The sequence below is a fragment of the Pan paniscus genome, chromosome 22, assembly GCF_029289425.2.
Source record: "Pan paniscus chromosome 22, NHGRI_mPanPan1-v2.0_pri, whole genome shotgun sequence".
NCBI lineage: Eukaryota > Metazoa > Chordata > Mammalia > Primates > Hominidae > Pan > Pan paniscus.
This window is the reverse complement of record NC_073271.2, coordinates 34,406,679-34,422,061: the sequence shown is the minus strand read 5'-3', so window position 1 is coordinate 34,422,061 and position 15,383 is coordinate 34,406,679. Positions and strand designations below refer to the sequence as shown.

Genomic DNA, 15,383 nt, shown 5'->3' with positions numbered 1-15,383 from the left:
CCCAGCTACTCAGGAGGATGAAGCGGGAGGATTGCTTGAGCCTGGGAAGTTGTTATGGTGACCCATGATCGCGCCACTGCACTCCAGCCCAGGTGACAGAGTGAGATCCTGTCTCAAAAAAAAAAAAAAAAAAAAAAAAGAAAGAAAAGAAAAGAAAAGAAGGAAAAGACCCAGATTGCCACCAATGGCTCACTGGGTCATTCTGGAAGTGATGTCAGTGGGCTACAGGGTCTTCTGCAAAGTGTAGATAACTGCGTACGTCCTTCCTCTACCCTTTCATTGGGTATAACATGGACTATTGAATATTTGAAGTTGTTTTTAGCATTCAGAGCCCTACAAATATGAATATTTCTTGCTCTCTGGATATCTAAGATGTGACCAGATGTCATGAGACTTGTGTGTTTGGGGGGTGTGGGGCTTGCATGAGCAGAAGAGGCATGCGGGCAATAGAACATGCCACAACATATTTGAACATGTAGCAGGTCAGCCAGACTTACTGTGGGGGTAGGGGTAAGGAGAAGCACACTGTTCTGGGCTGCTGTGAGGCTGTGAGTCTGTTGGTCGTAGTGGACTTATTCATTGCAGATCTTTAAATCACATGCTGAGTGGGCACATTAAACAGAGTTTACAGAGCGGTACACTGTCAAGAGACAGTACAACTGCTAATAGAGTAGGTTTTAAATGCTCTCACTACAAAAAAGAAAATACGTGAGGAGATGGATATATCATTAGCTTGATATAATTATTCTAAAATGTGTATTAAAATATCACATTGTAATCCCTAACTATATATAGTTATTATTTGTTAATTAAAAATATGTGTGGGCTGGGCATGGTGGCTCACACCTGTAATCCCAGCACTTTGGGAGGCTGAGGTGGGCATATCACCTGAGGTCAGGTGTTTGAGACCAGCCTCGCCAACATGGCGAAACCCCGTCTCTACTAAAAATACAAAAATTAGCCGGGTGTGGTGGTGGGAGCCTCTGATACCAGCTACTTAGGAGGCTGTGGCTGGAGAATTGCTTGAACCCAAGAGGCGGAGGTTGCAGTGAGCTGAGATTGCGCCACTGCACTCCAGCCCGGGCAACAAGAGGGAAACTTCGTCTCAAAAAATAAAAAAATAAAATAAAAACGTGAACAAAATCTTAAAAAGAGTAAGAGTTTCTGGCAGACTCAATAGAGGCAAACTAAGAAAGATGCAGAAAGCAGCCCTTAGGACGGGTGAAAACACGTTTAGATCACTCAAATACCTTATCAGCTAAGATTATTATGCAAGTGTTAAATTCCAGTAAAGGAATAGACTAATTTAGAACATAATCACTTGAACAATGTAAGAGTTTCTGGGAAGAATATGGACTTTTGCATGAAAAATTAAACCATGAAAGTTGTTTGTCTAACATTTATGAAGACAGGATTTCTGAGAAGGGAAATTATGCCTGCCGGGATGTTGCGTATCCAGCCCAGAACCAAGGCTTCCCATGTTGCTATGACAAATTCCCTTATTCTCTGCTCCAAGGACATGGTGTGGTGAAAGCAATGCTGCCTTATGGCTTGGATGTGGTTAGCTCAGTTCTCAGCCAAGGTCACCCTGGAAGGACAATTGACGTTTGAGATAACGGGGTAGAAAACAACATGTGTCTGAAAACTTCCATGCAAATTAAAATTAATAAAATGTGTCCCACCGGCTAGCTTCATAACTGTGTTTCAGATGACTGTGCACTTTCTAGAAAACATTTTGCCTTTTTGTTCAAACAGTATCCTCAAAGATGACTTCCTACTATCTGCATCAGCCTTGTTTATTTCCAGCTGTCACATGCTCCCTCCAAGAACAAAGCTTGGCCACCCCTGAGAATGTTACAAAGAATGAGCCAAGACTCCAAAGGAGAGGGCTCTAAGAGAGACACTCTGGAATGTTCAGAGCTGTGGCAACTATCTTGTTGCATGTGTGTGTAGTTTTCCCAGGAAACTGCTTGGAGGATAACTACTGCCATTTGGATGCACACCTTGGCTACGTGGGTTTTAATTAGGTGTGCGGCTTTAGGGTCACACCCATACTAATGCCTGTAGGACTTATGTAGTTAAGTGTTTTCTTTCTTTTAATCCATCCAAGTAAAGGAGCAATAGCACAAAAGGCACTTGGGTAAGGGTTGCAGTGCTGAAAGGATGTTTGTTATTAAACGGTTGCTTGATTTTTAATCATTGACTAAAATGAAATAAGCATTCTGGAGCAGGAGAGCATCAGGCAGAAAAAGAGAGATGAGGCTGGGTGCCGTGGCTCACGCCTGTAATCACAGCTACTCAGGAGGCTAAGGCGGGCAGATCACTTGAGGTCAGGAGTTTGAGACCCACTTGGCCAACATGATGAAACCCTATCTCTACTAAAAATAAAAAAATTAGCTGGGCGTGGTGGCACACACCTGTAATCCCAGCTACTTGGGAGGCTGAGGCAGGAGAGTCACTTGAATCCTGGAGGTGGAGATTGCAGTGAGCCACTGCTCTCCAGCCTGAGGGATGGAGTGAGACTCTGTCTCAAAAAAAAAAAAAAAAAAAGGAGCAATGAGGCAGGGATTTCATTTTCTATTCAGTGATTGGAAAGAAGCAAAATACATTTCTTTACGTACTGATATACAGTAACACCTTGATAAGTTTTTAGGACCTAGTCATTCCCACATTATTGTGATTGCCATCACTGGAAAAGGTTATTTCAAATAAGTTCCCCTCTGAACTTTCTAAGGACATATTAGATTTTTTGTCTGTCAGAGCACCACTGTAACACCATTACCATTCCAGTGAAACAAAAAGAAACTCAAGACTGTAAAATTAGCTTTATAGTGTTTGCCATTGTTTCACAAGTTACAGTAATTCCATTTATCCGGAGAGAAAAAAAAGGTGATGGAGACACATATGGAAATAAAGGATTTGACAAGTAAACGGATGAATTCATAGCATACAAAAGTAGGTATTTAAAGCTGTCTGGTCATTGTATGATTGGGTTCAGTGATGACAGAGTATCCACAGTTAGTGTGAGATTTCCGACATGCACCAAATAGTAGCTCAGCCTTGAGAAACACAAACCACCATTCTGCTGGAGCAAATCCAAGCTTAAGACTCACTTAAGAACCATGGGAAAGCAAGGACATATATCTTGCAACACTGTATAAGGATCAGATGTGGTTCTATATATAGCAAGAGACCTAAGTGTGATCAAGATTTTGGTAAGTACACACTGCCAGGAGTTACAAGTAGTGGGATCGTCTGCATATAAAATCTACATGTCATTTGGGATTTCCATCACCATAACATTCCCATGAATTTCATTAAGTAGCATTTTGGAGTCCGTCCTTCTGGAATGGAGATTCTGTTTACAAAAGCCTTATTTTTGTAACTTACAATTCCATGACACCTTACAGAAATAATTCCTCAAAAATGGATCCAAGTCGGCTGCTATCCTTCCTCTCCTGGCTGCTACGTAACACTTCGTGTCAGTACACAAACACAGCTTCCTTTTGTGATCTGGAGGTTTGTTTTTGTAAAAAGCCGCTGATACAGTCATACTTCCTGTAATGATTTGATTTAATACGACATCCTTAATCCTGAGATTTGATTGCAGATGAAAGCATACAGCTAAAACTACAGTGAATGAAAAAAATATTCCCTTTGAACTTCCCTCCAATCACCTTCTTGGAAGCTCTTTACTCTTCTATAATATTAAGTAAATTTGCATAAAGTAAGTCAGCTGAGAGATCACGCATTTCCTAGCTCAGAGTCAACAACTTCTGATTTTTTTTTTTAAGGAAATAGATACTCTATAATCAACTATAGTAATTCCCTTGGAGTCTAATTTTGAGTAGATCTAACTTTTATTTACTGAAATATTTTTGAGGGTGAAATTTGAAATTTTAAGTAGGTGGGAAGGCATGGACACCAGATAAGATTTGGCCTTGAATAAAAATAAAATTATAGCTAAGTACTACATCATGTGACAAGGGTTGCTAACCAAACAAAACTTAGTGATGGACTTTTAGGAGGACTCTTTTGTAAAACCATCAGCCTAATTCTGCAACTGGGGCTTGAGAATCTGGGATCCTGTGCACCCAAGTGGAGGGCGACTTTGAGCCCATCCTTCTAGGGTGATGTCCCAGGGAAGACCATTCCTCACTATGGAGACTCAGACAGAGCACGCTGCTCCACACTGCACACAGGAGTGTCAAAGACTGGGTTCCCCGTGTTCAGCTGAAATTTTCCCTTGATAATTGGGCAAGCCAGGGAAATATGTTTCTGGAATACTCCCTGACTCTACTACTAGTTGTATGAATATCATAAACTCCAAATAGGCATGTATTTCTCTTGTAGAAATGGGCATAGTTTGGGATTATGTGAACACTCTTTGTAAATTTGTCAGATTTGGCAAATAACTATTCAGGACAGGAGTTTCAGTTAAGTTTGAAGATTTGTCTAATTTCCAAGGCAATTTTGTAATATATGGGGAAAAAAAGGTTGCATGTAAGACATTTAAGTTATCCTAAAAAAGTCTACACAAATCAAAAATTACTCCATATAGGACATATTCTGCACATACAGAGTGCCTGGCAGCCCTAGCTCTCTGGCATTATATTCAGATTACAAAGACTTTGACTACATATATGACATTGTTGGCTTTTATACTCATGTATCAGTTCTGTCCTTTGACTTCCACCATCCTTTCTTGTAATTTTTATTAGCTATTAAGTATCAACTCCAATCAACCGCCTTCTCTTGGTCTTCTATTTTTACACACTGCCAACATACCAATTGAAAAGTAAAAATTCCTGCCCTCAAATATGTGGATATCTGAATGTCCATAAATTCCTAATTTGAATTTGAATTGATTATTTTTTAACCCACCAATCTATTTGACTTTATAGAATGAACAGCAAATATGAAGAAACAGTCAACCAAGCATGTATGATGTTGAAAAGAAATTGGGTGCAAGATGAGGAGGGCCATAGGGTTAAGTGAAGTGAAGTGTCTGAAGGTCTAGTTTTGCCACGTTTCTTTTCTTTTCTTTTCTTTTTCTTTTTTCTTTTTCTTTTTCTTTTTTTTTTTGAGACGGAGTTTTACTTTTGTTGCCCAGGCTGGAGTGCAGTGGCGCCATCTTAGCTCACTGCAACGTCCACCTCCCGGGTTCAAGCGAATCTCCTGCCTCAGTCTCCTGAGTAGCTGGGATTACAGGCACGCACCACCACACCTGGCTTGTAGGCGGGCAGATCACGAGGTCAGGAGATCGAGACCATCCTGGTTAACACGGTGAAACCCTGTCTCTACTAAAAACACAAAAACAAAATTAGCCGGGCATGGTGGCGGGCGCCTGTAGTCCCAGCTACTCGGGAGGCTGAGGCAGGAGAATGGCGTGAACCTGGAAGGCAGAGCTTGCAGTGCGCCGAGATCGCGCCACTGCACTCTAGCAGCCTGGGCGACAGAGCGAGACCCAGTATCAAAAAAAAAAAAAAAAAAAAAAAAAAAAAAGATAAATTGAAGTTTACAAAGGGTAAAGTGTATGCAGTTAACCATTTAGAAGTGAATGTTAAGCTTTTGACCTTTAAGTGTAAGTAAGTCCTCCCGGGAGGAAGAAAATTAAGAGCCTCTTGTACCTACCCAGAGTTTAACAATCAGAGACTAGATTTCGAGTGCACACCACAGAACTTGGAAATCAAGACTGGAAATGCTAGTACCTTTCACTTAAAAAATTACATCATGGAAAGCTATGATAAAACTAGTTATTGGATGAAACTGGAAACCATCATTCTCAGCAAACTATCGCAAGGACAGAAAACCAAACACCGCATGTTCTCACTCATAGGTGGAAATTGAACAATGAGAACACATGGACACAGGAAGGGGAACATCACACACCGGGGACTGTTGTGGGGTGGGGGGAGGGGGGAGGGATAGCATTAGGAGATATACCTAATGCTAAATGACGAGTTAATGGGTGCAGCACACCAACATGGCACATGTATACATATGTAACAAACCTGCACGTTGTGCACATGTACCCTAAAACTTAAAGTATAATAATAATAAAATAAAAAAAATAAAAAGCTGATTTTCAAGTTCAAAAAAAAAAAACTAGTTATTTCAGAAATTTAATAGAAGAAAAGTCTAGCAAGAATGAAAGCCAAAATTGAGAGCGTGAGAGTATTCACTGTGCCATGTGGTCAAATGTCTGACATTTTGAACATCATGACAGCATATAGAACCAAACCTAGTCAAAGGCCTAGTGCTTTCATTTTTCTCTTCTTCTCCCTCCAGCTGGGCATATATATTGAAGACTCAAATAAGGGAGACAGAATAATGCTAGAGTGCAAATGCCACTATTTTTTTCATGCTGGAGTAGAAATGCCACCTTAAAAATATATCTTTGTTTACATTTCGATAATATTGAAATCACAGTCTATTAAAAATTGGGAAATTTAATTCAAATAAAAATCCAACAAAATAGTTGTTTTGATTTATTAAACATCTGGTTCATTCATTCATGGCATTTTTTTCACCTTAAACCAGCTCTTTAGATTTCTGGACACTCTGCGTTGTGTTGTAATTTCCCCAGGATGAAAAAGGGAGCCAATGCATGACTCCCAACCCCATCCCAACGGAGTGGGGTTGGGTGACTCAGTGCTTTGCTGTCCAGAGCCACTGTCTGCCAGGCACCATGTGAGCGCTGTCTATTTTATTGCTGAATAAGACGTGGCTTGTGGGGCACACTGATTTACTGCTGTTGACTCTGGTTTCTCAAATGGAACACAGCGTTTTTTAATGGTCTCATTGAGAAAACCTAACACATTAGAAATGTTTCAAAATTCGAAAGCCTTTTTGGGTCAGGAATACTCCACTACTTTGGCTCCTCCTTAGTTGGGTGTTGAGTGTGAATCTGTTTCAAGCAGAAGACCGACCAGATATAATAAATTAAGTTGGCTACCTAAATCCTTTGTTAGCATAGTAACAGGAAAGTATTACGTACAAAGTAATAATAGTTAAGGTTCCAGGAAAATGGTAAGTTTCAAATCAGATACAACTTCAGAGCTATTTATTGAATATTATATGATTTGTTGACTTATACAAATATTGGTTTTTAAGACACTCTTAAAAACGAGACACTCTTAAGGCACTCTTAAGACCAGATATTTAGATAAATTGAAACAACTATTTTGTTTGATTTTTATTTGAATTAAATTTCCAATTTTAATAGACTGTGATTTCAATATTATCTAAATATAAAATAAGATATTTTTAAGGTGATATTTCTGCTGCAATATTTGTTTTGAGTGTGTAGAGCAAAAGATAAGATGATCAAGTCTTCCAAATTTGGCTGAAATTGATATGCTAAATGACAATACAAAATTTTTTTTGGATCTTATGCTATGTCCTTGTACCATATACAATATAAATGAACAAGATTTTTAATCGGCATCACATTCAAATTAGCATTGATATGAATACTGTGAAAAGAATTTAATAGTGCAACAGAAAAGGTGTAAACATGCCCGTGGCATTATTTTTTGTTGATTATACCACACTATACAGTAAAAATAGCAAGTATAATAACTAAAAGAGATAATATCTAACTACACTGACATGTAATATTTTTTAAGGAATGGAGATCTAAAGCAACCTTCCATAAAATTATCAACAGACAAGGAAAAAAAAACCTTCTAAATAATTAAAGACAACATCCTCCCTCTCGTTCATGGATTGAGGGCATTCTTTAAACTTTCACGAACTTTCCTCCCACTATTCTTACACCTGCCTTAAACTAGTTCAGTTCCAGGCCAGGGATTTTAGCCACATTTTCTGTTTAATGGGAGGACATTTGCAAATGCAGTAACATCAATATATATCCAGATTTGCTGTAATCTATACCATCATTTCACTGATAACCTGAATCCACTTTATTTTCCCCAGTTTCTCTGAGTCCCAATGTTTATATTTTTATAGAACTAGAACCAAATAGACATGAACATATTTGTCAAGGACTTGCTGTCTTAATCTCAAATGTCTTTCACTGATGACTACCATGATTACGCTTGAAGAGCCAGGGCCTGTGCAAGTGTGTGCGTGTGTGCGCGTGTGTGTGCACGTGTGTGCATGTGTGCGTGTGTTTACGTGTGCGTGTGTATGTGTGTGCATGTGTGCGTGTGTGTGCGCGCGCGTGTGTGTGCGTGTGTGTGTGTGTGTGACTGTGTGTGTGCTTGGTGGGGGGAATCATGCGTACATCTTTGTATGTATGCAGGGGCTGAATATTCATGGCCACATTCTGCTTGAGTGAATGCGCAAATCTGTCTTTGTTTGAATGAAATGAGAATTCACCTTTTGGACATTTAACGAGTCATAGCCCATTTATTTTTTGCCTCAAAGGAATGCAGGGCACTAGACCCCTGAATTTGGCCTGGGGCAAAAATGTTACCTCTTGGTATGAGCTTTATTTAAATAGCAGGGGTATTCTTTACAGGCTTGAGATTTTCAAATCTTGTTCATGCATCAAAGAGTCATCTTGTTTATGAGTTTCTTACCTTCAGCTCCTCTTCTTCCTCATGGCCCCACCGGACCTTACAAACATCAGCATCTGAGAACATTTCCTGTATTGTCAGGCAGCTGAATTTTTCTTTTGTGCTAACTGTAATCAGCAAGCATGACTGAGACAACAATTACTCTCAAGAGCTTTATTTTGCTCTTGGAATGTCAGGGGATAATCCTATGCAGTTCCTTTACGGGCAAGCCATTTTAATAGATAAGAAATGAAATGGCTGAAAGAAATATTGGCCAATAATAATGAAATGAAGAGAGGCCAGGTCTGGATGCCACGGGGATACGGGACCCACACAGAGTCAGTTTTCCACATGGCTTCAGAAAGTTGCTTTGAGAACACTGTCCAGAGCACAGCTTTCGAACTTTCATTTGTACACAAATCATCTGGGGTTCTTGTTAAGATACAGACCCCAATTCTGTAAGTCTGGCTGGGACATGAGAATCTACACATTACTAATAAGCTCTCGGATGGTGCTGATGTGGCGGGTCTGTGAACCACATTTTGAATGGAAATATTTTGAATGGAAAGAGATAGTAGATTCAAAAATAAATAAAATAAAATAGAGGAAACAATGGCATCAGCCCCATTTGTGTAGGTTTCCACAGTTGTGAATTACAGATCTGATCAATTTCCTTCCATACAATTCAGTCCACTGAAGAAAGGTAAAAATGAAATTACTATATTTTGTGAACATAGAGTCTCTCTACCTCTTTTTAGGTATTACCACATAGACATAATTAGATATAATATTTTTCCTGCTTGAACAAAAAGAGCATGTTTTAAAGCAGTGAGATCAATGAATACTGAACCACAATTCAACTCTCAGCCATAAGGTCATTGGTTAAATAAATATCTTGTATTACAGCTAATAATCTTGTATAGAAATACATTTCCTTTTAATGTCAGCGTTGCTAAATGTCTGTTTATCTAAAAGGACATTATTCCAATTGCCCTACACCAAGCTCTTAGAAATGTAGCTTTATTTTATACAATTTGAATTATGAGAGTTCACTTTCAGACGAAGCACCTAACAGGAAATCTCTCAAACACAGAAATGCTGGTTTAGCCACAAGATCAAAGGAAAAGATTGATTTTGTATGTCCGTACAGTTTTTGAGAGTGCGTCTACACATTTTCGTTTTCACAGCAATCTTTGTGTTTGAAGGGAGTTCTGATGTGGAAACAGCTTGCAGGGTTAAACCTGGATGGCGCCCCTGTGATCAAACATTGCTCTGTTGTAATAAAAGTGTCCTCAGTTCTCTTTCCCTCTGATCCTCCTGCCTGTACTTCTCCTCGAGTTGCTGTTTCTCAGAATCTGCACAGTAAAATGTGCAATCTGGGCTTTTCCGAATCTGTTCAAACTGACTGAAATCAGCCACATATTTTCCATTTTTGGAGAGAGATACCACAGGCACAAACTCAAAACCCCAGTAGATTTCCTCTGGGATATAAGATGTTCGGCTCTGGCAGACAGCGCTGGTGGATTCCACAGTGGCATTGAGGAGGACCACAAGCTCAAACTCCTTCTCCTTTAGGTTTTGGGGTGTGAGGTCTCTCAGGGGGCTCGTCTCATCCAGCACATGGTAGAATGTCATGGGCAGAATGAGGAAGGGGCTCTCAGAGGAGGAGTCCACGTGGAATTTGACAGTGGCTTGGTTGAGGAGAATCCGCTCCCCCTCCTTGGTGACGTGGGTCTGCAGGAGCTTGCCAGAGAGCTGGCACTGAATCAAGAGGCTCTTCCTCATATTGGCTACCTGAATCACCAAGCACAGCTTCCCATTCTGCTTGGTGATGACTGCACAGTGGCTGAACTTGATGGTCTCAGCCCGCTTTTTGGGTCTGGCGATTTTGGCCAGGAAGGTTCCGGTGATGAAGATCTCAATCAAGGTCGTGATGACCAACTGAGCAACCAACAGGAAGATGGCATGAGGACATTCCTCTGTGATGGAACGGACTCCATAGCCAATGGTTGTCTGGGATTCCAGGGAAAAGAGAAACGCCCCAGTGAGAGAGTCCACTTTCATGATGCAGGGGGTATGATTTGAAATGGGCTCACCGGGTTCTAAGTCCCCATGAATAAACGCGATGGCGTAGTAGATGACTCCAAAAAGGAACCAGGTCATCACAAAAGTGGCAGCGAACAGGGTGAGTTTGTATCTCCACTTCATGTCGATAACTGTGGTCCACAGGTCTTGCAGGTAGAGTAGGTATATGCCATCCACTTTGTCAATTCTCACGTTGCTGTGCCCACTCTTGGACATGACGCGGGGTCTGTTGGCCTTGAGCCCAGCCCCAGCAGTGTGCTTCACCAGGGGGGTGCTGGACATGCCGATGTGAATGGCATCCATTGCCAGGCTCTGGAAACACTTAGAGAAATGACGAAGATGTTTCATTATCGCCATACGTGGTGGAACTTCCAGAAAATAGAATCATCATGTGAAGTAAGTATGAATGTACATGGAAGTACACAAGAAAGGAGAATTCTGAAGGCAAGATTAACTGATCTATACTTAGGTGGTCGGTAGGGTAGAGTGAGGAGCAGAGGCTTTGCAGAAAAGCAGACCGGGGTTAAATGCTGACTCTGCAATTCATCAGCTGTGTGACCTGCAGAAAGCTATTTAACCTCTCTGGACCTTTGCTCTCCAGTGTTTAAAATGGCAATACAACCTATTCCTCAGGGGTTTCGTTACTATTAAACAAGGTAAAGTGTTCAAACAGAGCCTTGTGTTTCAAAAAAAAAATGTTATGCTGTTTTTTGTGATAACAAACTCTATGCATTTATTTCATAGAGTAATATGTTTGCTTATATTCAGCTACCATGTATTCCCAATTACAGAAAATTTAAAATTATTTGACTGAGTGTAAGTCCAGTACTGCTATAACTAAAATCTACCATCCATGAAACAGTTCTTGATATGGAGAATGTTAGTATACATTTTTAAAACTCAGTAGTAATGCATTTTTTAAAACCTATTTTTTGCATGATATTCTTTGTAATAGCAATTCGTTTTCCCCCTAATCTAATGAATAATTAAGAATCTACAGCCTCTCCTAGTTTTGTTATGACTTTGGAAAAAACTCAGTTTGAAACAACCAAAAACATTCTTAAAGCAAATAATTAGGCTTTATTAATGGCTTGATCAATATGCTGGTTATTCTTGGAAAAGTGCTACCAATGTCATTTTAGACATGATATTTAGGTATGGCACCAAAATTCTACCTTACTCCATAGAACTAAGCAGAACCAGCAGAAGAAATCTATTTTAAAGAGCAAATGAAAAAGTCAGTAAGTGTAGGCATCTAATATTATAGTAGGAAAGACCTACCTATAAGAAGTGCTGGGCTCCCATGCTCAGCCCCAGGGAATGCTCTGCTCCATGTTAACAGCTGGGAACAAGCTGTCTGTGAGGCCCCTAGCATCTTCTAGTACCTGCCTGATGACTGACATAAATTTCCCCCACATTCCTTGAAAAAGATAATGTGGGTGATTACAGAGTAACTTTACCTGGGTGGCATGTTTTTCTTCATCTCATTGGTATTTTAGGAACTAAAAAAATCTTCCCTTTTATTAAGGAACTGATATACAGATTCATGCATTGCTCTTTCTGTTAGAGCAGTATTATCTCAATAGAAGTTTTGAAAGTAATCCTCTGGGCAAATCCCTTCAAGGAAATGGAAACTGTATCCATTAGCAGCAAACACCTGTTCAGGAGGCAATGGGTCTGCTGGGCATTTTAATTTTCCTGTTACTTTATTAAGAGTGTGTTATTTACTAAATGCCCCCTTGAAATTGACTTTTCCTTAGAAAGTCACGTTTTCATTTTTGTTGAAAAGAAGGGCCATAAATTATTCAAAATTTGTTTACCTTGAAGCAAATCCCACTGTTCTTGGGATCAAGTTAGAAGAAAAGTACAGGATATAATTGATGAACTAGGGCCTTACTATACCCTCAGCAACACTTCTCAGTGTAACGAAGAGGAAAGTGACCACAATAAAGGTTTGGAAATGCAACGCCATTCTGGCATGCCCAAATGCACAGACAAACTTGTAACATGAGCACCAGCAGAGACAAATGCAGCCTGTCTGCAAGTGACTGCATGCATTTTTTTTAAGCTGCTGAGGAAACTGCATGCCATTCAATCCACTGAAATAAAAACAGAGGCTTAAGTTTTCCAGTGTGAGTGATACACAAGTGTCCTGCGGGCACTCAGCCCTCTGCCAGATTCTGGAAAGCTTGGCCCTGTTTTTATGAAGGCAGCACCATGAAGCTTCTGTTTTAAACTCTCTTTCAAAGGGGCAGCAAGCCAGGCTTGGGATGAACTGGATCTGTTTCCTCTTTCTGCTGAGAGCGCTTTTGCTGCAGTCCTGTGTATATAGTGCTGGAGTTAATGGCATCTATCATACCTCCTATCAAGTCTTGGTGGACAGAAATCACAGGACAAGACCTAGAGCCTCTGGGTGTGTTGGGGGCAGCATTTCTCAATGGGAAAGAGAGCAGCTGGCACTCAGCAGTCAAAGGGTGCCATGGCCCTCTCTGTCCTCCTCCCTCCCTCAAGTGTGTGATGCCCTCAGAACCGTCTACTACCTGGTCACTCACTCCGCAGGTCAGGTGTCTTCTTCAAGGCAGGTAGAACGTCCTCGCTCCCCTTCACCCACCTGGCTACCATGGGATTCTGCTACTGCCTGAAAGAAAGAGGGACACATGGATTCATAGATGGTTACCAAGTGCACCCCAGTAAAACTGACCCCCGATGATTTTCTAAGAGTTACGCCGTGGCATTTACCTTCCAATCCCTGGAAATCGGCACAGTGCAGAGAATAGGGTAAAGGTTCAAGGAACGATTTAAGAAGGAAGCTGAACCCCAACCACAGCCCTCACCACACAGTTCCCAGCCCCTGGAGGGAGCTCCGTAGCAAAACACCCTGGAAAGAGAGGGTTAACCCACCCTCATTGAGGCCCGCTATGAACTGACCGGCACACGGGGAGGCAGGAAGGGGAAGTGCAGAGGAAGTAAACAGTGAGCGCTGGAAGGGAAGAGTCTAGAATATTTTTACCGCCTGTGGAAATGCATTGCTACTGTTGAGTCATAGGACATTAGAGTGGAAAAGATTGTCAGAACCATCCCACTTGACACAGCTGGGTCCTGGCAGAAAGAACAAGGTCCAAAGTCTTTGGAAGCTAGCCCAGGGTTCCTGTCAGTCCACCACAAAATCCCCTTAAACATCCACAGTTTCATGTAATCTCCTTTAAATTCAAGAGGTTCTTTTGCATGTACTTTTTGAAAATAATTCTTCCTAAGCTATCTGCCTATCTATTATGTATCTTCTATCAATCTATTATCTATCAATTATCTCTCTATCTAATCTATCATTTATTATCTATCACCAATCAATCTATTATCTATCAATTATCTATCTATTACCGGTCTAAATATCTACCTGCATATTATCTACCATCTGTCAATTATTGATCTATTACCTATCAATTATCTATGATCTGTATCTATCTATCAATCATCCATCTGTCTACACCCATATATTTTTATGTCTCTCACACACACAGGCACACTTATACTTCCTACGTTTCTTCTGATCTGCCAATTATTTACAGTTATTACTCTCTTATAGTTAAAGTATTCCCAATTAACCTGTGCATCCTCTTACAGGCTGGATCCTGCCAGTGTGGCCACAGCATGTTTGGCAAATGACCTCTTTGTCATTGCTCTATTAAGACCCAGAATCTTCTTTGTGCCCATCAATCTTACCCATAGGCTTTATGAATTGCACTTCATCATAGGCTCTTAATTTATAGAATTTTATTCCTCAGCAGACTTCTTTCATGAAGTTTGAATCAGTGTTGATACATACTCTTATTTCATATAATGTTATGTTACTGCCTTAGGTTATATTCCCTTAGTGATTCTTCAATAGACCTGGCTTAACTTCTAACATGGTAGGCAACAATAAGAGTTTTCCAAAAGACAAAAACACAAAGAATGAGAGAAGAATAGTTTCTTCTAATTTCCCCTATCTTAAGCTTTTTCCCATTAAAAAAAAAGTGCAACTTGCCACCAGTACTCACTTAATTTTACATAAACATGCTTTTCGAGGCTGAAGCGAATCTGATTGATTTTCAATGTGAAAATAAAACATAAAAATTGTTCTTGGAGTTATTTCTAAACAGAACTAACATCAGAATCATCTGAATCATCAGAATTGTCTATTTTGGAAAAATTGGATTCATCAAATGAATCTTTGGCCAACAACTGTTGGAGACCGATGTTAACACCATGTGTAGGAATGCTGTGTTTTCCAGGATTTGACATTTTCAGCGATCAAGAATTACTATATTTTGTAAATAAAAATACCACTACTAAAAGCAGAATGCTATAAATAGAATGTTGTCTTTTGTTTCCAAAGTTGATATACTAGAGTGATATGAAAATAATAATAAAAGTGATATACTGTGTGGCAAAATCATCTCCAGGTAAATATTGCAGCCTCAAGTGCTGCCAGTGAGTATTCTCAGGGCAAATGAGAAAAGGGTTAATCCTCCCAGCTAAGCAATATTTCATATAAACCATTAACAGCTTTCTTTAATTTCTGGAAATAATGTTTATTTCTGCAGTTTTTGTTATATCGTTTCAGTTTGTGGGTTGGGGTTGCAATTCTTAGAATGGCGATATCTACCTAAGTGAAGTTCTTACAACTATTGAATGGATAGGTCAGTATTACTTTCTCCTACTTCAAACCAGTAAAAGATTCATGGTCTGAGGTCACTGAGTGCTTATGCTGTGAGCATTTGTTTTCTGAAGTTA

The 15,383-nt window shown here is 40.0% G+C and overlaps 1 protein-coding gene across 11 annotated transcripts in view; it reads right to left on the bottom strand.

Moving 5' to 3' along the window:
* Window positions 1-2,810: 2,810 nt before the first annotated feature.
* KCNJ15 (potassium inwardly rectifying channel subfamily J member 15) overlaps window positions 2,811-15,383 on the bottom strand; it is a 145,852-nt gene continuing 133,279 nt past the window's right edge. For 7 of the 11 annotated variants that reach the window (XM_063601391.1, XM_063601396.1, XM_055105195.3 and 4 more), the window contains 2 exons: window positions 13,151-13,248; window positions 2,811-10,931 (listed from right to left, as the gene is read on the bottom strand). In XM_063601391.1, coding sequence (XP_063457461.1) covers window positions 9,786-10,913 — 1,128 coding nt within the window. In that variant the 5' untranslated portion in view covers window positions 10,914-10,931; window positions 13,151-13,248 and the 3' untranslated portion in view covers window positions 2,811-9,785. Of the gene's footprint in view, window positions 12,679-13,150; window positions 13,249-13,349; window positions 14,044-15,383 lie in introns of those variants that run through there. The other 4 variants (XM_063601398.1, XM_063601393.1, XM_063601394.1 and 1 more) reach the window with 4 other exon arrangements.